This window comes from Vombatus ursinus, unplaced genomic scaffold (assembly GCF_900497805.2).
Source record: "Vombatus ursinus unplaced genomic scaffold, bare-nosed wombat genome assembly UNPS02009205.1, whole genome shotgun sequence".
NCBI lineage: Eukaryota > Metazoa > Chordata > Mammalia > Diprotodontia > Vombatidae > Vombatus > Vombatus ursinus.
Genome location: NW_020948983.1, coordinates 2,021,752 through 2,047,615, shown reverse-complemented (window position 1 = coordinate 2,047,615; position 25,864 = coordinate 2,021,752). Strand labels below are relative to the sequence as shown.

Here is a 25,864-nt window from a genome sequence, read left to right as displayed (position 1 = left end):
GAAGGAAGGAAGGAAGGAAGGAAGGAAGGAAGGAAGGAAGGAAGGAAAGGAGGAAGGAAGGGAGGAAGGAAGCCTACACATCATATTTCAAGAAATCATAAAACTGCCCAAAAAATGAAGAGAGCTAAGTGGAAATATAAAGAACCCACTAGTCATCTCCTGAAACAATCACCAAAATGAAAACTTTCAGAAACAAAGACAAAATTCAGAACTTCCAAATGAAAGAAAAAAAAAATTCAAACAGCCTAAAATAAAGAGTTTAATTACTGAGGAACCACAAATAAAATCTCAAAAGATTTATCAACCACCACTGTAAAAGAGTACAGATCTCTGAATATATTCCAAAAGGCAAAATACATAGATGCACAACTATTAATAAGCTATTTAGGAAAACTGAGTAAAATCATATAGTGGAAAAAATGGATCTTTAATGAACTAGATGGACTTTTAAGAACTGATGAAAAAACTAAAGCTGAGTAGAACTTTTTAAATACATAGAAAAACAGAAACATAAAGGTAAATATGAACAAACTATCATAAGAGACTAATCAAAGATGAAGTGTTTAATATTCTAACATAAAGAGACAATACAAATATCTCCTCAGAACCCTACCATCATCAAAGGTCACAGGAGCTACATAAGAGAGATCTCAGTAGTGGTTTTGTTGCTTTGATTATCTTAAAAAGAGAAGAAAGAAAAGAAAAAGAAAAATACTAAAGAGAAAAAAGGGAACAGATGAGTGGAGGAAACTATTTCACAAAATTGGGGGGCCCAAGTTAAAGACTAAACAAATGAGGAGTAGGGGAAGGGAGTGACACTTGAACTTCATTTTCTTTCTTTCTTTCTTTTTTTTTTTTAAAGGCAGTTGGGGTTAAGTGACTTGCCCAGGGTCACACAACTAGTAAGTGTCAAGTGTTTGGTCTGAGGCCGCATTTGAACTCAGGTCCTCCTGACTTCAGGGCCGGTCCTCTATCCACTGCGCCACCTAGCTGCCCTTGAACTTCATTTTCATGTGAATTGATCAAAGAAGTAAAGGAAAATAGAGAAATATAGTTCACTCGAGATACTAGAAGGAAAGGAGATGGAAGAAAGTAGATTCAGGGAGGAGGGCGGATCTCAAAGAAAAGTTTAAAAGAAAAGAAATAAGAATTGTGACTGGGCTCTGGGTGAGGAAAAGAGAAGGGGGGGTAGAGGGAGCAGACACAGATCGCATCAAACCTGAAGCATGGGTTCTTGGCATATTCCTTCCTCACCAACCTCCTCTTTGTAAAAAGGAGGCAAGAACAGGTGGGGGGAAAATATAAGAGATTAGGATAGAAAGAAATTCACAATTAATTTTCGAAAACTGAATGTGAATGAGATGAACTCACCCATAAAATGGAATAAGAGAAAGAATACATTAAAAAGGAGATTTCAACAACATGTGGTTTACTACAAATACACTAGAAACAAAAAGATTCATAGAGTTAAAGGGCCTGGAACAATATTATGCTTTAGCTTCACTCAAAAGGCAGGACAGGGTAGCAATCATGAACTGAGAGAAGGAAAAAGGAAAAAATAGACTTGATTAAAAGACATAAGAAGGGAAACTACATTATATTAAAATGTACTCCAGAAAACATTATAGCAATACTAAATATATATGTGCTAAATGGCATAGCATCCAAATAGTTAAAGAAAAAGTTACAGGTGTTAAAGAAAGATATTACACAATAAAACGATTAATAGTGGTGGGGCAGCTAGGTGGTGCAGTGGATAGAGCACCGGCCTTGGATTCAGGAGGACCTGCATTCAAATCCAGCCTCAGACACATAACACTTACTAGCTGTGTGACCCTGGGCAAGTCACTTAAGCCCATTGCCTAACCCAAAAAACCCCCAAAAAACAAAAAAAAACAAAACAAAACAAAAAAAAACTATTAATAGTGGGAGATCTCTATGTACATCTTTCAGATCTAGACAAATATAATAAAAACAAAAGACAAGTAGAATTTTAGATATATAATATATCTATGCAATTGCTGAATGGGAATAGAAAGGAGTATACACATTCTCAGCAGTGCATTTCAGGCTTTACAAAAACTGATCAAGTATTTAGGTCATAAAACCTCATAAAAATAGAGAAAAATTAAGCACACTGTTTAGTGACCCCAAATGCAATAAAAATTATATACAATTTAAGGACCAGTGAAATGGCAAAAAACTAAAGGTCAAATGATCAAGTTCTAAAGAACTGGTAAGTCAAAAAATAAATCAAAGAAAAAATAGGTAATTTCATTAAAGATAATAACAACAAGACAACATATAAAAATTCTGGAATGCTGCTAAAGCAGTCCTTAGTGGAAAATTTATATCTCTAAATATGTTCATCAACAAAAGAGAGAAATGGGGGCAAGTAGGTGGTGCAAAGATACAGCACCAGCCCTAGAGTCAGGAGGACCTGAGTTTAAATCTGATCTCAGATGAGACATGTAACACTTACTAGCTGTGTGACCCTGAGCAAGTCACTTAACCCCAATTGCCTCGGAAAGAAACAGAGAGAAAGAGAAAGAGAGAGAGAGAGAGAGAGAGAGAGAGAGAAAACAGGTCAATGAATTAGGTATGCAACTAAAATAAACAAAAAAAAACAACTAGAAAACCAATAAATTACAATCCCAAATACACACCAAAATAGAAATTCTGAATATCAAAGAGAATAACAAAATAGAAAGAAAAAATTTAATTAATAAATTAAACTAGAAGCTGTTGCTTTGGGGAAAAAATAAAATGGAAAAAATTAGCTAATTTGAATTTTAAAATTAAAGAAGAAAACCATTTTACCAATATAAAAAATGAAAAAGATTAACAATAAATGAAAAAATAAAATTATCTGAAACTATTTTGCCCAATTATATGCCATTGAAACTGACAATCTACATGAAATGGATGAATATTTACAAAAACATAAATTATTTACATTAACAGAATAAGAAATAAGAGGTTTAAATAACTCAATCTTAGAAAAAGAAACTGAAAAAGTCATAAATAAGATCCCAAATAATAAACGCTCAGGACTAGATGAATTTACAAAAGAATTCTATCAAACACTCAAAGAACAATTATTTTTAATACTACATAAGCTTTTTGAAAAATAGGAAAAGACAAGGTCTTACTAAAGCCCTTCTATGATCCAACTATGATCTTGATATTTAAACCAGGGAGTGTCAAAAGAGAGAAAGAAAATTATAGATCAATATCCCCAGTGCACATTAACCAAAAATATTAAATGAAATATTAGCAGACTACAGCAACGTATTATAAAGATTATACCCTATGACCAGGTTGGATTTATACTAGGATTCAGGATTGGTTAGGAAAACTACCCACATACCAAACTATTTCAATAACAAGAACAATAAAAACAACATGATTCTATTAAGAGATGCAGAAAAAGCTTTTAATAAGATTTGGCACCTAAATCCTACTAAAAACACTAAAAAACATAGGAATAAATGTATTTCTCTCAAATGATTATTAATAACTATCTAAAACTAAGAGTCATGTAATGAGGATATCTAGAAGTCTCCTGATAAGATCAAGGGTAATACAAGGATGTTTACTATCAGCACTAGTATTTGAGGGCTAGGAATGCTAGCTATTGCAGTAAGACAAGACAAAGAAATTGAGGAAATAAGTACAGGAAAAGAGAAAATAAAATTAAAGATTTTTGCAGATGACATGACATGATGGTTTACTTAGAGAACCCTTGAGTCAACTAAAAATTAATTGAAAAATAACTTCAAACAAAGTAACAGGATGTAAGATAACATGCACATGAGTTAATGGCATTTCTGTGTATCACTGTATTATTAACAAAACTCAGCAGGAAGAGATGGATTAGGAAATTCCATTTTAAAAAAAAAAACTATAAAATGTCTAAAATGAATAGGAGTCTACCTGTGCTTACAATTAACTCCGAGGCTGAGGCTCAATCACAAAGGCAGCACCAGAGAACTCAGTGTAAAGATTAGATGGTAGGTGAGGAAAAACAAGGGTAGTAGTTCCATGGCAAGATGACATTTCTAAACTTTGCAATCAATCAAAGGAATGACCCAGAAGAAGCCTAAATATGGGCAGTGTCAGCTGGCTATAAAGTCCTATCCTAGGCTCTCCATATACCAATTACTCATATCTACACACACACACAAAATCTCAGCAAGAAAAGATCTATGCATATAGAGCTCTATTCATGCCAACAGATAGACACTGATGTGTATCTAGCTTCTTCCCTGAGCTTCAATCCTGCATTACCAATGACCTATCAGACATTTCAAACTGATGGCCCAGAGACAGCACAACCTCAAGATATATAAAACAAAGTTTATCTTTTCCCCAAATTGTTCCTTTTTCCCAACTTCCCTATTCCTGTCAAAGGCACCCGGAGTCTCTCAGGTTCCTAACTTTATCTTCATTATCAACGTCATCTTTAACTTGTCACTCACCCTTACCCCACATATCTAATCAGTTGCCAAATCTTCCTACCTCTACTACATCTCTAAAATCTGACCCCTTCTTTCCACTCAGGGCTACCACCTTACTTAAAGGTTGTCAGTTTCCTCCATTAGAAATTAAACTTTTAAAAGTATTATTTCCTTCTTTGTACTTGCATCCCCCAGCACTTGGTATAGATTCTAACACAAAGTAGATTCCAAATAAATGCTTGTTGACTGACTCGTAGACTTTCAATGCAAAACACTCAAATTTTGGAGTATGACACTCAAAATACACCCTTTTCCTAGGCTTCCTTTATTTTGCTAAGAGATCTTACGTTTTATGTGACATTTATTTAGTTTTGAAAAAATAAATTTTCTCCCAAATAAATCAATTTTTATAAGTAGAGTATTATATAATTTTAAAAGTATATACTTTTGTTCAATTTTAATGAGATATTTTAGGTGTGCAGTCTATTTCTGGGAGGTTAATATTTTGACCACTAGATACTTTTTCACTCTTATTCATGTAACCAACTTTCTTCTGAAGAATATACAAATAAGGGTAGGATAAATATCTTTAGTACTAGTTTGATTTCAATTAGTGGTAGCTATCAATGTACAATAATTCAATTTGTAAACGTATTTAATCTGAACATATTAGCTGTCTCCGAATGATCTTTTGAAAAGATCTAACCTCATATTACATATATCAAACTATATATATATGTATGTAATGTGTCAAACTACATATATTATATGATACATATAATATACATGGTTTTATATGTATTTAAGAAATACACCTAAGAAAAAATATTCCTAAAAAAATATTTTGGATCTAAAATCACTTAGTTTTTCTGAGGTTTTTTTTTTCCTCTTGGAGATCTGATTTTAATAAGGAAAAAAATGAAGCAAGCACAATTTGAAAGCAAGATGACATAGGTTGTTCCAAGCAATTTTCATAGTGGGATAGCATATTATATTGGACCAAAGGACTTGTCCAGAAATAGAAGTTGAAATTCTGAACCTCAAATGAATCATTTTTGTCATAATAATGTAAACTGAAATACTGAACTCTCTGGACCTCTGTTTCTTTATATGTTAAATGAAGTTGTTCTTGATGATGTCTAAGTTCCCTTCCAAGTCTAAGATTCTAGGTAGTATGGTTTGTGTTTGGTTTTATAAAAGCAATAAAATCCTTGAAGAGTTCACTGTCACACTGAAATATTTATCCTTACCAGGGACTTTCAATGATTCTGTGACAAATCAGTAGGTATGAGAATTAAATAAATGAAACTATATAAGATACATTATGAAGTAGTATGGCTTTATTCTTGCTCATTCTGACAAAACTCTGATATTTATACATAAACATCTTGCTCATAATAATGAAAATATGCATTATATATACACTCAGTTTTCCAGATTTACAATGCATTGTCAAAATTCCTTTGCAATAATTCCAAAAATACTGATATCATAAGACACTATAAAGAAAAGCTTTATTTTTAACTAACACCTCTTTTGAGACACTGAAAACAGAAGCAATAATAGATTTCAAGACTGTTTTAATGATCAGAAGTTTAAATTAACCAGGACCAAAATATTAGCATGTGGAAATTTAATTTCCCCAAATAACTGATTGTTCTAAAACTCTGTGAGAACCAATACATATTAAGATATAGATAGACTTCCAGGAAGTAAAACCATTACCAAAAAAGACAGCTTCTACTAGATAAACTTTTGAGTATATTTCCTGGAGCTTTCCTGTGTCTATGTGAGTATTATGCCCCAGAAATCTTGCATGAAGTTTTGCAGTAAGAAAACATCTTAGAAACACATGTATTATGAGCTATGTTCTGGAAAAGAATACAGAGTAATTAAAAACACAGTTGGATCTTAGTTCGAGATTTTATTCCAGGTTAGAAAAAACTATGCAATTCTATTTTTAGAAAAGATTTTTATATTGCCTGATACTAAACCTGAAAAAAGATCATTTTACATTGTAAAGATGCAAAAATATTCACTTGTGAATAAAATTAAAATGCAGGGATCCACTGGGTCATAAATATATTTATCTACAAACAGAGCAATATTAGCAGTATTATTAAGCTAAATTGGAATTCAAATATAAAATTCTTCTAATCATCTAAAAATAGTTTATGTACTATCTTTGGAAAAGAGCCAATATTGGGAAAAATATAATCTGGCAAAACTCTAAAACAAGCATTCAATGCAATTCCTAATTGTTCTACATTGTTTCCTAGTTTATGCCACATAGCACATGTTTTTAAGATGTTTTCTTATGCTGAAATCCAATGCAAACCATCTTCCCATCCCATCCCACCAATAAAATCCCCACATGGAGATAATAAGAATATTTTAAGGATTTGAGGATGGAGTGAAAGAATAATGAAACTATTACGAATGTTATCTACTCTGAATTTTTTATATTAACATACACATTCATAAGACATTGGTTTCCTAGAAAATCTATATTTTCCTTTATGCGTAAATTTCTACATTTTTAACTAAGAAATGTGTATCTTTTTTAATACTTAAATTTAAACAAAAGCAAATTACCAGGACTCAAAATAGCTAAAGATTTAAAGAAAGGTTGTCCTGGTAACCAAATATTGGTGGGGTACTAACTGACATCCAAGGCAACTAGAGGAGAGAGAGAGAGATAAGATGAAGGCTTGGCATTCTCTGATCATCTCATTATTGTTCTAATGAGGAACTTTGCTCTGGGAATATCATCTCAGCTACTTTCACATCTTTTGTCCTACTCCCTTGATCTCCCTTTCAGTTCTTAATTAGGCCTTAAAGAGCTCACACTGCCCTTTCAACTGGCTACTGCTCCTGTTTAAACACTGTGCTTTCAGAGACAGGTGTTGGCACCAGAATATAAGACATACAAACTTAATTACAAAACACTATGTCCAGAGGGAAAAAAATAACCTGGTGGATTGCTATTATTGGAGAACTTAATATAAATTACTTCAAACATCGTATAATCTTCATAAAAATTTTTCAAATACTTTTTCCTCAAAAAACAATAACCAGTATGAGGAAGTATTTTCTCCTTTTAATTATATCTTGCATTAACTTAACAACACCTAGTAATCCTTTAACTGTCATTAAGGATAGTTAGTATTCCAAAGAAAAATAATCACACATCAAGGAATTCTTTTATCACCTTTAAATCCTTTAAATAAAACAATTTTCATGTTTTATTTCTTTAAAGAATTCTAAGGATGCTTTTACAGTAATGAATTACATGAGCTGGAGAAGTACATTTACAAGCACATAGAAATTGTAATTAAGTTTACTTTAGAGACAATAGCTACCATGTTAAGTTAATTTTTTGATGTTTTATTTTGTTTGAGATTAAGTAACTGGCTGATAAAATTCAGTTTACTATCTGATCTAAAGCTGACTTCACATATTCTGACATTTCCTATCAGTCTATTATATATAGAAACTTAGGTTTTTATGAAATATTAAAACATAACTCATTTACATAAATGGCACAAAGTCATACTGCTTCTATAATACTTTCTGTATAGCCTGAGAATTAAAAGAAAATATTTTGAGTAGTCTATAAGCCCTAATAAATCCATCATTTCTTATAAGCATATTACATCACATAAATTGTGATTTATCACTTTTTAAAAACCATTACTCATCTACATCATACACATTAAGCACAAACTAATTTCAAGCCTCTTGGATTAGAGCCCCAGATTCAGGGAGAACTTTTACACCAAGACCATGGCCACACTTATCCACATTTTCCTAAAGCAGCTCATCACTTATTTTAAGATGTGCTAAGCTGGTTACAAATAAAATCCAACTTTAAGCAATAACCTTACAATAGACCCAACTATACAGAAGGGGAGTAAAACCAGAAGAAATAAATTGAGCAAATGTTAATATTCAATACTGGGAAAAGTATTTATTCTGGCACTAGATACATCTGATTACAAAAGTTTTCAAAGGGAAATAGAATACTTAGAACACTTACAATCTTCGCCATCAGAGCAAAAAGCAAATGTATTTGCAAGAAGATCTAGTCTTGAATTGGCAGACACTAGATTAACTAATGCTTTTCATATATGATACTCAGGTTATTCAAGTACTATTCTTGCTTCAAAGTTATCCATATTATAATGAACAAAAACGTTGTTGCAACTGTCATTTCCATATTCTTGAACACACATATACACACAAATATTCACTTTATCTTTAAACCAATATCAAGACAAAAGAAATACGTATTCAAAACTCTTCTACTATAATTATACTATTTACTAAAAATTTTATAGCCATTATGAATCCCACTTCCTGTTACATGTAATACATAAGGCATTTTTTGTACTCTCATATTATTTTATAGGAACTTTAGTAACTTAACTCTAGTAATAAAGAAAAATTTCAATAGTTCACAATGCTGTTACTCACCAGTATTTTCCTGAGATCTTCACTGCTTGTTGGTTTCATATGAAAACTGAGTAAGAAAAAATATACATAAATGTCAAATAGTAGATATAGCTTACATTGCATGCAAAATTATACTCTTTAAAACCAATATCAAAGCAATTTCTGTGATATCTTAAATAATAACAAATACAAGGAAAGCAATGATAGCATTCATAAACTATCTCTTAAAATTTAAAATCTGGAGGTAAGCATTGTATATTTATGTACACCTCAGAAATGAAGAGTCAAATCTATTGCTCCTGAAGCAGTAAATACAAATGTAAAAATAATATTAACTACAGAGATACTTTACAAAAATGAAATTTATACATTTAATATTATTAATACCATATCTGCAACACTAGAAGACACATGTATCTCAGGATATTTTTATATGAATCTATGGAGAATTAAGTAAGTTTGGGACTTCAAAGATATTAAAATAATGAGGCAAAAGTCCTCTAATTCATAGGTCTAATCTCAGCAAAAATTAATCTTCCATGTATCATTCTACTGCTAAGACTCAATACTGAGTTGTATAGACCACTTCTTGGCATAAGTATTTCTTTATACTGGCCTTAAAATTAAATATTCAGACTAAAAAATAATAAAAGAGAAGAAATTAGGCTTATTTCTAAATGTAACAATAATCTTTTGCCATAAAGCCTGTCCTTTAAGAAGTGAACAATAACCAACAATTTATTTAAGAGATAAATGCAATTGATTGTGTAGGTACCAATTATTTTCATTGGTTACTTAAAACTACTGCACCTTCTACAAAGCATAACATTGAGCCCTGGGGAAACCTCTTGTGCTTTTAATAAGTTTGCTATTACTGAATTAAAATGGATTGTGGGTATGCTATTAATTTTACTTCTTAACTTTTGGGAGATCTACATAAAGAATGTAGACATCAAACACTAAATCTACATAAACTATGTTACTATGTTTGTCTATGTGTATGTTAACTATGTTACTTTTTAAAAGCATCTCTCTATATAATATATATATACACATATAGATATATAATAAAAGCATCTCATTATATATAGCACATTCCATAAATTCACATGGCATAAAGTAAAGGTTTTATAATCCCCAAACAAACCACCATATTCGTCAAGTTTTATTTGTTATTAACTAGCCTCAATATCAAGATGATGGTATTTTTTGCCCAACATACATTAACTCCCAGTAGATACTAAGGGATCTCTATCAGGCCTAGGCAAGGAGATACTGCAATACTATAACACCATGAGTTCAGAACTGCTTTATTATTGGACCAGGTTATATTAGCTAATGTATAAAGCAAGTAATTTATATGCTCTTCCATCCAATTTAAAATTCAAGATGGGCAACAAAAATATAGCGATATTAATTAAGATTAAACATTTAACACATGGATCAAATAAGAAAATTACATATAATGCATATCAAATGTAATTGCGGGATGGAAGGTAAAGAGTTGTGAGGTGTTACATCTTTTGAGAAAATGGAATAAGTGAACTGAGGACCAGATAATTAAAGGAGTCATAAGAAGCAGATATAAAATATAATGCTACTTGTGGCCTTTTTAAGGCACTGACTGTAGGCTTGGACTCAAAAGTGTGATGTTGGTATTGATCATATTTGTTAGAAAAAAAGGTGAAAGATATGAGAATAAATAACATAAGAAATCAACCTTTCAGGCAAAAAAAAAAAAAAATAAGAATCTTAAGCAAAGTCTGGCTCTATGCTGCTATGGGCTAGTTTCACACTGTTAGTGTTCAGCTATACAAATATGTTATATTTGTATATATGGAGAGAGAGAGGGACAGATGGACACACATATGCACATATTAATTGGGTTGTTCATATTTGATTTACACTTACTTCCTCAAATAATAAAACAAGTTTTATATTATGATAAAAGCATCAATAACATATCACATTTATAAGTTCATTAGAGCTCTAAATAACTAATAATAACAGAAATGAGAATCAAAACAACTCTGAGGTTTCACATCATACCCAGCAAAGTGGCAAAATGACATAAAATGGAAGTGGTCTATGTTGTAGGAGCTGTTAAATAACAAGTAAACGAATACACTGTTGTAAGAGTTATAATTTAGTACAACCATTCTAGAAAGTAATTTGGAATTAAGCAAATAAAGTAGCTAAAATATCCATAACCTTTGACCCAGAGATTACACTGCTAGACATATTCCAAGAAGACTACTGACAACAAAAAAAAAGACTCGATAAATACCAAAATATCTGAAGCAGCACTTCTTGTATCAAAGAACTAGAAACAGAGTAGGTGATCATTGATTGGGGAAATGGCTAAAGAAATTGTGGCATACAAATATAATGAAACATTTTTTATGCTGTAAAAAAAATGGCTATAATAAATACAGAGAAGCACAGAAAAACTTACATGAACTGATTTAAAGTGAAGTAAGCAGAGCCATGAAAACAGTGCTGCTAATGATTATCATGTAAATGGAAACAACCACTAGAAACAGAACATTGTGAAATTACAAGACGCTTAGGTCTAAATACAAAATATGAGAAGACATCTTCCCTAACCTCTTCTAAAAAGGTTGGGGTTCCACTAGTGTGCAACACTGCATATGATGGCAGGTTGTGGTTTTTTTGTTTTGTTTTTGTTTTTTTTGGTGAGGCAATCATGGTTAAGTGACTTGCCCAGGGTCACACAGCTAGTGTCTGAGACCGCATTTCAACTCAGGTCTTCCTAATTCCAAGGCCAGAGCTCCAACCACTGCAGGTGCCCCCCCCCTTCTTCTGATGTATTGACTGCTTTTCCTGATTTTTTTTTTCTTCCTCTTTTTAAGAATATTCTGTACTATAAAGGATACCTCTTGGGGATGGTCGAGAGGAAAAGTTTCAGGGCAAAATACAGATGATGTAAAAACAAAAGAGACCCAGAAAAATCTGGTTTTAATAATTTCATAAGAACTAAACATTTTTAATGGAAATTGGATGTGCTCTCACTTATTTTATTCTACTTGGCTTTATAGCAGTTACACATTTTTTTTTAATTTGCTCCTTTGATATTAAGAAAAAATACAAAGAATATATAAGTGAATATAAAATATCTAAAAGGCAAAATAACTTAAAGTGGTGAAAAATTGGGAGCCCAGCCTATCTAAGCCTACGGATTTTGTAACTCATGTGAAAGCCAACAACCCCATGAAAAACATGAGAATACTTTAGGATGATTATATTAGAATAAGGTAACAACCAAAAGGGAAAAGGCATCTAGTGAATCAAGTCCTAGTTAATTTCCCTTATACCTGTTTTTAACAGTGATCTGAGACATTCTGTCCTTCTTACTACATAAAGGAGATCTGAGCGAGAGGCCTTTTTTATCGGGTATTGTCTAAATGTAAAGACAGGAACCCTCCCTCATAGTCTGCTTTTTATTCTCACACTGATGTGTCAAACACATGATGAACTCAGTCATTCACAGATTGCCTTTTTTGATCTGTCCTTAAAGGGGAAAAAAATGAGTTAACTGAACTGGATTGAATTAGCTTGGTGAAAAATAAAATGTCTTTATTTATCAAAGTGTGGCACCAATTTGTGATATCTTTCTCTTCAGCATGCTGTCCTCATGTCAGACAAGATATTGAATAATACAATTTGACTGCTCAACTGAGTTGCTGACAGGTTAAAAGAACGGTGTTTTTAAGAGTATATAGAATAAATTGTGAGGTACTAAAGTATACAAATGTCGTTTATACTGAATTTTAGGATAATAAATTTAAATTTTGAAGTACTAAAGGATTCCTGCAAAAAAAGTTTAAATTAATAAAACATTCTGTAGCAAACTAAGATGTTGAAATCTTATGATGACTGAAAATTTCTGTTGAAAAAATTATTTGACATTTAAAATTCCGAATGTATAAATTGTCTCAGGAATTTTTTAAAATAATGAGTCCTTAAATTAGCATTGTTTATCCACTTTTTAATGAATACAGAAAAACAGTTTTATGTGAGTAGGTCAGATGAATCAGTCTTTATAAAGTATTACAGATAATCATAGTAGTAACAGCCAAAACATTACAATTAGTATTAGAGATTTTCTACAAATTCTTTATATAAAAGCTAAATAGGGGGTGGAGTTTTTAAAAGAAAGAACAAATAACTTGTTCTTTTATAGAATAAAAATATATAAGAATAAAAATATATTCAAAAAAAACATTGAATTGGTTTCTAGAAATTCCCTAATATAAAACACAATTAAAGCAAAAAAATGTTTACCGGATATATTACCTTTTAAAGGATTATTGATCTTTTACTAAATACATAGCATTTAGTGTTCTTCTAGAATAAAGTACTTTTTAAGATTACACATTTTATCATAATCTAGATCATATATATATGAAGCACAATACTGTTGCCATTAATAAAGCAATAGTTGTAATTAACAAAGTAGCTGAACCTAATTAATGCTATTAGTTAATGTTATCTATTAAAATTTCTCATCTGAAACATTTCCCTGAATCAAAATTATATTCTTTCCCATCAGTTATTTGTCCATTCCCAAACAGGGCATGAAAAATGTGAAATCAGAAGAAAATTATCACCTTTAACTTATATCTCATGGAATGTATCCACTTATTTACCATGAAGAGTTGAGGCTCTAAAGAACTGTGGTTTTGCCAGAGTAACAATTATGCTGGTTGAAAATATGACTAATAGGGGCAGCTAGGCGGTGCAGTGGATAGAGCACCAGCCCTGAAGTCAGGAGGACCTGAGTTCAAATCCGGCCTCAGATCAAAACACTTGACACTTACTAGCTGTGTGACCCTGGGCAAGTCACTTAATCCCAATTGCCAAAAAAAAAAAAAATGACTAACGTGGCAATGTTTCACATGATTACACATGTATAACCTATATCAGATTTCTTACTGTCTTAAGGAGGGGGGAGGGGAGGAAGGAAGGAATAAAATTTGAAACTCAAAACCTTAAAAAAAAAAGTCAGATGCTAAACTGTTTTTACATGTAATGAAGAAAAAATACAATATTATTTTAAAAAGAGTATCCAGTATGCAATAATAGTGGGTAACTCCTTTCTCAAAGCTGGACAAATCTAATGATAAAAAGCAAAATACAGAACTGAACAAACTGGGAGAACTCAGTGCCGAAAGATTTTTTGAAGACTACACATATTTCTCAGCATCACACAATACCTTTACAAAAAGAGGCCATGTACTAAGGCACAGAATAACAAATCACATCTTTTACAAACTATTTTGAAAATCACACTTGTGATTTCATCAAGGTACAGAGCTACGAGTAAGGAACTTCCTCTAGCAATGCAGATCTGGCTTTTCTGTAAAACTTAAAATTCTGCGACACTGAGGGATTAAATAACTTCCTATGTGTCCCCCAGCTTGTGTCAGAGATGAGGCTTGAAGCTAGGTTTTCCTGACTTGGAATCCATCTTTCTACTACACCAAAATAAAATGAAAATACAATCAACACAGGGGACCCACGCAAAAAAAAAACTTCAATATAGACTGGAACTTTCCTGCTTTTCAGAATATGTTCCATTCCCTTCTACAGTCTCTGGTGAGTGCAGAATAGCTTTGTGTTATTTGAATTTCTTTTCCTTTATATTTCAAAGTCTTTCTTCTTTTAACTTGCAGAATTTGCTGTGTGTCCCTAGTATATTAACCACTATCCGTCTGGGGAGTTTGAAGCAGAGTTTTGTTGGTACTGTTTTCCCAATTGGCAGTCTATGGAGTCTTTTGTTGTTGCCCTTCCCCTCCCCCCAGGTATGGAGAAGGTCTAGACAGCTTTCCTACATTATTTCTTGCATTATGATATTCAGTTTGTTTTTTTTTACTTGTTATTCTCTTCTCAGATGCCTATGATATCTACCCATCCTGTCTTCAAGGTTAATGTATGGTGCTTGCCTAAAGAATAGGCATTCTTTTACTTATTGCTTTTTGTTTTTCTTCTTCTAGATTGCCATTCACTATAGCATATCTGTATTCTCAATCTGTTGTTTATTCTTTTGTTTCTTTGAAGGGACTTAAAATTCTGTATTCTGATAACCACCTCTTCTGTGCAGGTCTAAGTTCTGCCATTTTGATCTCGTCTAAATTCTTCTCTCAAGTTTCTGCTTTGACTCTTGAACCATTCTGGAATATTCTAGTGCAGTTTCATGCTTTCTTTGAAATGCAATTCTATGTTTTATCATGTGTTGATTCAATTTCCTTTGTCTTACTATATTTAGAGATGTCTGCAATCTTTTAGATGTTTCGGTACCAGCTTTCTGATTTTATTATCTTACTTGTTGATTTATCCAAGTTTTCTTCCTTTTGAGAACTTTGGCAGTATGGGGCTTTTCCCTTATATTCCTCTCTTGACTTACTTTCTGACTCCTATTTGCAGAGCTGGACCTCAAAGCTGTCTCAACCCTCACCCACTTTGGGGATTCATTTATCATCAGACACAGTCCCTCCCCTAATAACTTCTGGGAGGACCATACTGACCCGAGCTAAATGCCAGTCAATCTTCTTTCAGGCATGGTACAATCCACACATGGGTGCCCTATTCCAGTTGCCTCAGTTCTTTAGTTCTCTGAGAGCAGATTCCCCAGGCAGAACATGGTACCACCCACTATACCTCCCCTTATTCTGTAAGTATCTGGAAGAGTTGTGGTCTACTACTTATTGCAAAAGAATACTGGGGTGAGGGAAGAGAAAGGGGATACGGGACAGACTTCAGCAGTAGCAGGACCACTTAAATGGATCTGGGAAGACAAGCTAGTAAGTTGTATAACATATACCCTCCACAGCAAGGAGGCTGGGTGAAGAGGGTGCTGAGCAATTATGTTAGGAATTAGCATTCTTCACTGCTAAATAATAAGGCTATTAACTTTGTGGGCTTCTTAGTTTCTTTGCCTGCAGAAACAGCTGTAATTGCTTTACCTAAGGCATGCAGTGGTATTGGACAGCCAGCTGAGCTTGGAGTCAGGAGGACCCAAGTTTAAATCTGGACTCAAACACTTATTGGTTGTATGTATAACACTGGGCAAGTCACTTAACCTCAGTTTCCTCAATATAAAATGGGAATAATAGTAACACCCACCTCACAGGGTTATGAGGATCAAATGAGATATGTGTTCATTAAAAAAAAAAAAGTGGGGCAGTTAGGTGGCACAGTGGATAGAGCACTGGCTCTGGAGTCAGGAGGACCTGGGTTCAAATCCAGCCTCAGACTTAACACTTACTAGCTGTGTGACTCTGGGCAAGTCACTTAACCCCAACTGCCTCACCAAAAAAAAGAAAAAAGTAACAAAAACAAAACAAACAAACAAAAAAAAAAAACACAAACACAAAAAAAACAGAAACACACAAAAAAACCCTCAAAAAAAAAAAGACTTAGCACAGCACCTGGAATACATTAGGCACTATATATATGCTTATTCCTTTCCCCCTTTCCCCACTCCGTCTGGAATATAATTCCTCTTGATTTTTTTTAGAGAGTTCATGGTGACTTGAAAAAGTCTCCTGTTCCATCTTGCTAGTCTTATGACCAATCTCCTATATGGAAACTTAATCCTAAATGAGTAGGTTAAAGAACAAATCACAGAAACAGCTGCTTATAACCGTAAAAAACAATGAAAATTATGAAACAATATACTAAAATTTAAGCTAAACTGTTCACAGAAGAAAAATTATATCCCACAGAATGTGTGCATATTGGGTTAGACTTAGAATCAAGAAAAACTAAATTCAAATTCTGCTTTAGACCATTCCCAGCTTAGTGACCCTGGGTAAATCATTACATCTCTTGCAGCTTCAGTTTTCTCATCTGTAAAATGGGGATAATACCATTTACCTCACATGGTTGATGTGAGGATGAAATGAGATAACATGTAAAAAATGCATTCTGGAAACCTTCATGGTGCTATATAAATGCTAATTATTATTATAATACATTAACAAAATAGAAAGAGAAGCTTTCTGAATTGAATGTTAATAAAAATTTAGAAACCCAGCAAATTCAAAATAAACAGAGAAGAAAAAATCTTGAAAATTAGAAGAAAAATAGATAAGCTGGACATGAAAAGAGCTGATAACAACATTAAATATTCAAATTAAGAGAAGAAAAATAGAGATCTTAAATATTCCAATCTCAGGAATGCAATTAGAATTAGTTATAAAAAAAGTCACTGGGGGTTGGAGGAAAGGGAGGGAGTTGTGCAGGGAAAGAATTTGTACGCAAATGGATTTGTAGGAGAATTCTATCAAATTTTAAAAGGATAATCAATACCTATGTATTGTTCAGTCATTTTCAGTCCTGTCCAATTCTTCATGACCCCATTTGGGGATTTCTTGGCAAGAATACTGGAGTGGTTTGTCATTTCCTTCTCCAACTCATTCTACAGATGAGGAAATTGAAGCAAACAGGGTTAAGCGACTTACCCAGGGTCACAAGTAAGTGAGGCCAGATCTGAACTCAGAAGATCAGTCTTCCTGACTCCAGGCACTCTATCCACTGCAGCATATAGCTGCTCTAATTAATACGTATACTACACAAATTAGTCTCAAAAACTGGGGGAAAAAAAAGACAACATTCTACTGATCTCTTTTTAAGAGATAAATATGTCCCAATAACTAAACCAAGGAAATATATAGCAAAGAAAGGACAGATGAATATTAATGATGAATACTGATTAAAAACTTTTAAATAAAACTGTCAAGAAGACTACAATACATACCAAAAAAATCCTTTACTATGATCAAGTTGGATTTCTATCAAGGATACAAGTTCAGTATTACTAAAAACAATTCAAATCAAAAACAAAAACATAAGAAACATAACATCAATAGGTACAGAAAAAGCTTGACAAAGTACAACACGCACTTATGCTTTAAAAAAAAAACTTACACAACACAAAGAAGCGTCTTTTTGAATATGATAAAATGTCCATCAAAAATCAAAGGAGTATTTTAATTATGGAAAAGTACTGAAGTTTCTCTAATAAGTTCTGGAATGAAGCAAGAATTGCTCTTTCCTCACTCTGCTTATACAGTTTTAAAAATGTTAATAATATAAATAAGACAAGAGAAAGAAATGAAAGCTATACCTATATAATTATGTACAATCAAAGAGAAGTCAAAAAGTATACCTCTTTGCTGATAACATGGTTTTCATATGATGGTATATTTAGAAAATTCTGGGGAATTACCAGTTAATGACTTCAAAACAATAACACACAAAATAAGCCAACAAAGATCAACAGGATTTCAAATATAAGTAACAAAATCCAGAAGAGAATAGAAAGAAAAATACTGTTCAAAATAACTACAAAAAATATCTAGGAATCAAAGTACAAAGCAAATTTAATGACATTTATATACGATTAAAAGCTATTTCTCAAAGAAACAGATCAACAAAAATAATTGGAGATATATTTAATGATCATCACAGGGATGTGTCAATATAATAAAAATGACAATACTACCTAGATAAATTTAGAGATTTGACATTATACCATCAAACTAACCAAAGAATAATTTATAGAAATAGATATTAGAATTTATTTGAAGGAAGAAAAAAACCTACAATATTGAGAGAAACAATGAAAAAGGGGGAAGACTGAAGATTCAGGATTCAGAAATTCAAAACAGACTGATCAAAACTCTCTGGCAATGTATATAAAGAAAGAAAATCAATCAGTGGACCAAGATAGGCAAGGAAGAATGAGAAATAATTTTAAAACTCTATAACCTAATATTCAATAAACCAGAAGATACATTACCTAGGAAAGAATTCTTTATATGACAAGAACTGCAAGGAAACTGGAAAGCAATCTGGCAGAAATTAGGTTTAGGGCAGAATCTTATACTATATACTTTATCACAATAACTCAAAACTGATGTGACCTAAAAAAAAAAAAGAGAGAATCTGATCAGATTTCTACCTTTCATTGCTATTACTATGCTTGGGAAAGAATTCTTAATCAAATAAGGGATAGAGGAATTACCAAAAAAAAGGGGGAAAAAAAATCAGATCATTTAAATCACATGAAAGCAAAAGACTTTTGCACAAACAAAATTAATGAAATAAAGAAAGGAAGCAACAAACCAAAAAAATCTTTGAATGTAATCTCTGACATTGGTAGCAGGCAATTAGCAGAAATACACAAAATTTCAAACTATTTTTAAGCAGCTATTTGTTGTTTAGTCATTTTTTCAGCTGTGTCTGACTCTTCACAACTCCATTTGGGATTTTCTTAGCAAAGATACTAGAGCAGTTTGCCATTTCCTTCTTTGGCTCATTTTACAGATGAGGAAACTGAGGCAAACAAGGTTTGACTTCCTCAGGGTCACACAATTAGAAAGTGTCTGAGGCCAGATTTGAAGACAGGAAGAGAAATCTTTCTGACTCTAGGCCCAGCATTCTATCTACTTCGCTACCTAGCTTCCATTCTTAGGCGGATTAGTGGTCAAAGAATATGAATAATACAAAAAAATTATAAACTATTAACAATCATATTAAAGAGTGCTCCAAATCACTGATAATAGAGAAATGCAAATCCAAACAACTCTGAGGTTCTAACTTACAGTAACAAGATAGCAAAAAGGATGAGAAAACATGTGAACAGTCAATGCCTTACAGGCTACAGAGAGACAGGCACACTATACATTACTGGTGGAACTGTGAATTAGGCAAACCACGCTGGAAACTAGAATTATGTTAAGAAAGTAACTATGTCCATATGTTTCGATGCAGAGATTCTATTGTGAGGCATTTAGCATGAAAAAAATCAAGGATAAAAAGAAATATTATATTTCCAAAATATTTACAGCAGCACTTTTTGTAGTGAAGAAGGAGTACATTCCAGGAATGTGGGAATGGGAGATGAAAAGATGGCATGTCATATATGATAAACAGAGAGAATGCTAGTTTAGATGGATCACAGAGGTGAGGGGAAGTAACATGAATGCTATAAAGATAAATTGGACCAGGTTATATGTAGCTTAAAAAGCTAAAAGGAGTTTATATTTTATCCCAGATGTAATAGGAAGTCACTGGAGTTGATAGTGTAGGGAAACCATTTGGTCAGTTCTGAACTTAAGGAAAATTATTTTAGCAGCAGTGTACATAAGAGACTGATATGGTGAGAGACTTAAAACAGAAATTAGGAAGCTGTTGCAATAATGTAGGTGAGAGGTGATGAGGGTTTAACAAAAATATTAGCTGTGTGAGTAAAAAGAAAGGATCAGATTTTAGAGATGCAGCGGTGAAGATAAAAACAGGAAGATTTGGCAAATGATTGGATATGAGGGTGAGGGAGAGTAAGAAATTGAAGATAATACTAAAGAAAGACTAGAAGGATGGCAGTGTCTTTAACAGGAATAGAAAATTTTGGAAGTGAGGAAGATTTGAGGTGGGGGAGGGAGGAATTAATGATTTTAGTTGGTTTCCCACAAATCCCAGCCTCACAGTAAACCACTGTAATACTTGGAGTAGGAACCATGGGTTCCTATGTCACCTCTGAAACTAACTAAATAGACAGGCAAGTCACTTAAGTTCTCTGAGTCTTACCTGTAAAAAAGGTGACATGAGAAAAGGGATAAGATTGTAAGATGACTGATCAAGATGTAAAGCCCTGTTCCTTCTTTTATCTTGAAATAGTGAGAAATGTGTCAAAAGGGTAAAAATAAATAGATAAAAGAGAAGAATTCAGTCAAAAAAAACTCACAGAAAAATTAGAAGATATGGATAAAAGTGAAAAAAAATAAACAAATAAGGAAAAAAGGTTAAAAAAAAATGTGAAGACCCCAGATGGCACACAAAATCTTATAACAAGAGAAATTGGAACCATTTAAAAACCTAAAGAATCATTCAAAAGAATGATCAAAACATTAAAGAAATAAGGATAGCAATTAGAACCAAAATTAGACTACCTAAAACAATAGTTATTTACTTGGTATAATACATACCCAGGGATTTCTTTAATGGACTGGTTACACTTTTCCAACTCTAAAATTCTATGATTCTTTGTCAAAGCAAAATCAAGAGGCAAAACCAATTCCTATGGTATGTAGGGGCCTCAGATTCTATCTTGAAAACAGAGATTTGTGAATTATTTGTCTCACAGAAAAATAGGAAATAAAAAGCCAAAACATCATATATTAGGAAACCACTGTCCACTTAGAAAGAGGGCAAAATATTTTTTGACAGAAAACTCCCCTTGGCAACACAAAGAAAGTGTAAAACTTAATTTGCCCTTATATATTAATGGTGGAGCTTTAAAACATCAACATAAAGCAAGTGGCAAATAGTGAAGAAGTCTTTTACACATCAAAGAAACAATCCCAATAGTTCAAAACTATTCTCTGGTAAATGGGAATGAAAGAGGGAAAAAAAAAACCCAGAAAATTATATTCTAAAAAAGTAAAGGAAATCAAGTTGTATCTTGAAATAACAAATCCAGAAAAGATGAGCTTCAACTGCAATGACAAAGGATGCACTTTCAGTAAGAGGGAGGAATTTCAATCAATATTTCTACAGAAATCAGAAGTGGGTTTGCATATTAAATCTGCTTAACAAAAGAAATTTAAGGTAAACAAGTCCATATACTGGCTCTCCTCAAGCTATCATGTTATTTCTTTTCCTTAATTCCAAAATTTCTGAAAATAAGTTTATTATTTCCATCCTCTACTCTTAATCAGTCCTTTAAAATCTATCTTCAGATAAGGTAGAGCCAAGATGGCCAGTAAAAGAAGTGCCTTGCTTGAACTTTCCACCAAACCCCTCCAAATACCTATAAAAAAAATTGGCTCTAAACAAATTTTAAAGCAGCAGAACCCACAAAAAAGACAGAGTGAAACAAATTTCCAGCCCAAAACAACCTGGAGAGTTGATCAGAAAGGTATATCGCACCAGGCTGGGAGAGGAATGCAGTTCAGCATGGGTGCACATGCCTCAGTGAACCTGGAGCAGGCCTCAGAGGACTGAATCACAGGCAGTTGTGGTGGTTTCCAGATGTCTCAAACCATGCACGCCAAAGACAACTGAGAAGGTCAGTAGGAAAAGTCTGTTTCTGTGGTGAGAGAGAAGCACAGGGTCCCAGCCCCAGCCCCCAAGTGCGTCGGCTGCCTCCCGAGCTTCTAGCAGACAGACTGAGGGGGAATAACGTGGCTGATTAGAGGGGCACTGCAGGGATCTCTTTGCTGAGGGAGGATTCTCTTGATTTGCCCGTGCTTAGATCTAGGTCACAGTTCTGGGTGGCAGTCCTGGGGTGAGGAGGAGCGCTGGCATGGGAGAGCTTGTAGTGGCTGTGGAGAAAGAATCCTCCTCACAGTGCCAAGACTGAAAAGAGTGCTTGTGGTCATTCATGGACCAGAGCAAAGGCCAGGAAAGGAGTAAACACCTCGCTCTTAATCATAGCACCTTCGCAGAACTGAAAATTTACAGGTCCCTAGAAGTATCTCTGAAAACAGCTTCACAAAACCCCTTGGGACAGTACATTCTCCACACTGGAAGCAGACCCCACCTTAACAACGAGTTTATAACTCAAGTGATTGGCTGGGATCATGAGGAAACAGTGCAAAAAGAGTCAGACAATAGAATCTTACTTTGGTGACAAAGAAGATCAAAACATACAACCAGAAGAAGACAACAAAGTCAAAGCTCCCACATCCAAAGCTTCCAAGAAAAATACAAATCACTCCCAGGTCATGGAAGAGCTCAAAAAGGATTTGGAGAAGCAAGTAAGAAAAGTAGAGGAAAAAACTGAGAGTGATGCAAAAAAATCATGAAAAACAAGTCAACAGCTTGTTAAAGGAGATCCAAAAAAAAAATACTGAAGAAAATAACACCTTAAAAAATAGCCTAACCCAAATGGCAAAAGAGGTCCAAAAAGTCAAAGAGGAGAAGAATGCCTTAAGAAGCAAAATTAGCCAAATGGAAAAGGAAGTCCAAAAGCTCATTGAAGAAAATACTTCCTTAAAAATTAGAATGGAGCAATTGGAAGCTAGTGACTTTACGAGAAATCAAGACACTGTAAAACAAATTCAAAAGAATGAAAAAATAGAAAACAATATCAAATATCTTACTGGAAAAACAACTGACCTGGAAAATACATCCAGGAGAGATCATTTAAAAATTACTGGACTATCTTAGATCCAGGAGAGATAATTTAAAAATTATTGGACTATCTGAAAGCCATGATCAAAAAAAGAACCTAGACATCATCTTTCAAGAAATTATCAAGGAAAACTGCCCTGATATTTTAGAACCAAAGGGCAAAATAGAAATTAAAAGAATCCACCAATCACCTCCTGAAAGAGATCCCCAAAGAAATACTCCTAGGAATACTGTAGCCAAATTCCAGAGTTCCCAGGTCAAGGAGAAAATATTGCAAGCAGTCAGAAAGAATCAATTCAAGTACTGTGGAAACACAATCAGGATAACACAAGATTTAGCAGCTTCTACATTAAGAGACCACAAGGCTTGGAACATGATATTCCGGAGGGCAAAGGAGAAAGGATTACAACCAAGAATCACCTACCCAGCAAAACTGAGTATAATCCTTCAGGGGAAAAAAATGGATATTTGGTGAAAATAGAGGACTTTCAAGCATTCTTGATGAAAAGACCCAGAGCTGAATAGAAAATCTGACTTTCCAATACAAGACTCAAGAGAAACATGAAGAGGTAAACAGGAAAGAGAAATCATAAGAGACTTTTTCAGGCTGAGCTGTTTACATTCTGCATGGAAAGATGATATCTGTAACTCACGAGTCCTTTGTCAGTATTAGAGTAGTTGGAGGGAAAAAAATTATATGTATGTATAGATAGATAGACAGATATAGATAGAGAGATAGATAGAGAGATAGAGGGCATAGGATAAGTTGAAGATAAGAGGTGATATCTGGAGAATAAAATTAAGGGGTGACAGAGGATTATACTAGGAGAAGGCGAAAGGGAGAGGTAGAATGGGGTAAATTATCTCACATAAAACAAGACAAGAAAAGGCTTTTACAGTGGAAGGGAAACGGGGGAAGGTGAGAGTGAATGAATGAATCTTATTCTCATTGGATATGGCTTAAGGAGAGGATAACACTCAAGTGGGTATGGAAATCTATCTTACCCTACAGGAAAATAGAGGGGGAAGGGGACAAGAGAGCAGGAGGATGATAGAGGGGAGGGCAGATTGGGGGAGGGGGTAATCAGAAGCAAATACTTCTAAGGAGCGACAGGGTCAACAGACAGAACAGAATAAATGGGGGGTGGGATAGGATGAAGGGAAACATAGTTAGTTTTTCACAACATGACTACTATGGAAGTGTTTTGCATTACTACACATGTATAACCTGTATTGAGTTGCTTGTCTTCTCAATGAGGGTAGGTGAGGAGGGAGGAAGGGAGATAATTTGGAACCCAAAATTTTAAAAAACAAAAGTTAAAAAAAAATTGTTTTCACATGCAACTGAGAAGTAACATATACAGGAAATGGGGTACAGAAAATTGAAGGGGAAGGGGATAAGAGAAGGGGGGGAAAGAGACAGAAGGGAGGGCAGATTAGGAGAAGGGGTACTCAGAATGCATGCCATCTTGGGGTAGGGGGAGGGACTAGATGGGGAGAAAATTTGGAACTCCAAATCTTGTGGAAGTAAATGTTGAAAACTAAAAATAAATAAATTAATTCTTTTTTAAAAAATTTATCTTCACCCCTCAATTTCTTGAAACTTTCTCCTAAGCAACCAATAACCTCCCAATATGTGAATCAAACAGTCTTTATTTAGATTTTTCTTGACCAGTACACATAATATGACACTACTGATCATCTCCTCTTCTGGAAATGCTAGAAATTATTGTTTTTCTTGCAAAACGCTACTATTCTTCCTTTCTGACCAATCCTCCTCCATCTCTTTTGATGGTAATTTTCCTTCTCCTTAAATACAGTATTCCTCAAAGTCTTATTAGGTACAGAGTGAATCTTAAAAATCATGTAGTTCAAGGGTTAACCTGCATCTGTGAATTTGTTTTTTAATAAAATATTTTGATCACTGTATTTCAATTTGATTGGTTTCCTTTGTAATGCTATGTATTTTGATTTACGCCCTTAAAAACACTGTGAGAAGGGGCAGAGCCAAGATGGCAGAGTGAAAGCAGTGGCTTGCTTGGGCTCTCCCCCAAACCCATCCAAATATTTATTTAAAAAAAAAAAGTGGCTCTAAACAAATTCTAGAGCAGCAGAACACACAAAAAGACAGAATGAAACAAACTGCCAGCCCAAGACAACCTGAATGGGTGATTAAAAAGGTATATTGCACTGGGTGGAGAGAGAAGCTCAGTTCAGCGTGGGCAAGCAGGCAGAACAGGCCTCAGCGAATATGGAGCAGGCCTCAGAGGACTGAATCACAGGCAGCTGTGGTGGTTTTCAGACTTCTCAACCCACAAACACCAAAGACAACTTAGAAGGTCAGTAGGAAAAGTCTGTGACTGTGGCAAGAGAAAAGTGTGGTCACGGCACAGCCCCACGGTGGCGGTTGTTTCCGGAGATTGGGGTCCACAAACTGAAGAGGAATAGATTGGCTGATCAGAAGGGACTGCATGGATCTCTTTGCTGAGGCACCATTCTCTTGCTTTGCCCGGGCTTGGATCTGGGTCACAGTTCTAGGTGGCGGTCCTGGGGCGAGGAGGAGTGCTGGTGTGGTGGAGATTATAAAGGCGGTAGAGAGGGAATCCTCCTCCCAGTTCCAAGGAAGAAAAGAATGCTTGTAGTCACTCATAAACTAGAGCAAAGGCCAGGAAAGGAGTAAACACCTTGCCTTTCATCATACCACCTTGGGAGAACTGAAAACTTACAGATCCCTAGAAGTATCTGAAAACAACTGCACAAAACCCCCAAAGCTTGGGACAGTACTT

General features: G+C 34.0%; 1 protein-coding gene across 3 annotated transcripts in view; it reads right to left on the bottom strand.

Moving 5' to 3' along the window:
* The window catches only part of RAB11FIP2 (RAB11 family interacting protein 2), an 87,605-nt gene that overhangs the window by 7,057 nt on the left and 54,684 nt on the right, over positions 1–25,864 (bottom strand). For all 3 annotated transcript variants that reach the window (XR_003568255.1, XM_027852137.1, XM_027852138.1), the window contains exon 4: positions 8,937–8,982. Coding sequence is in view for 2 of the 3 variants with exons in the window: in XM_027852137.1 (XP_027707938.1) it covers positions 8,937–8,982 (46 nt within the window). In the remaining variant the exon portion in view is untranslated. The remainder of the gene's footprint in view (positions 1–8,936; positions 8,983–25,864) is intronic.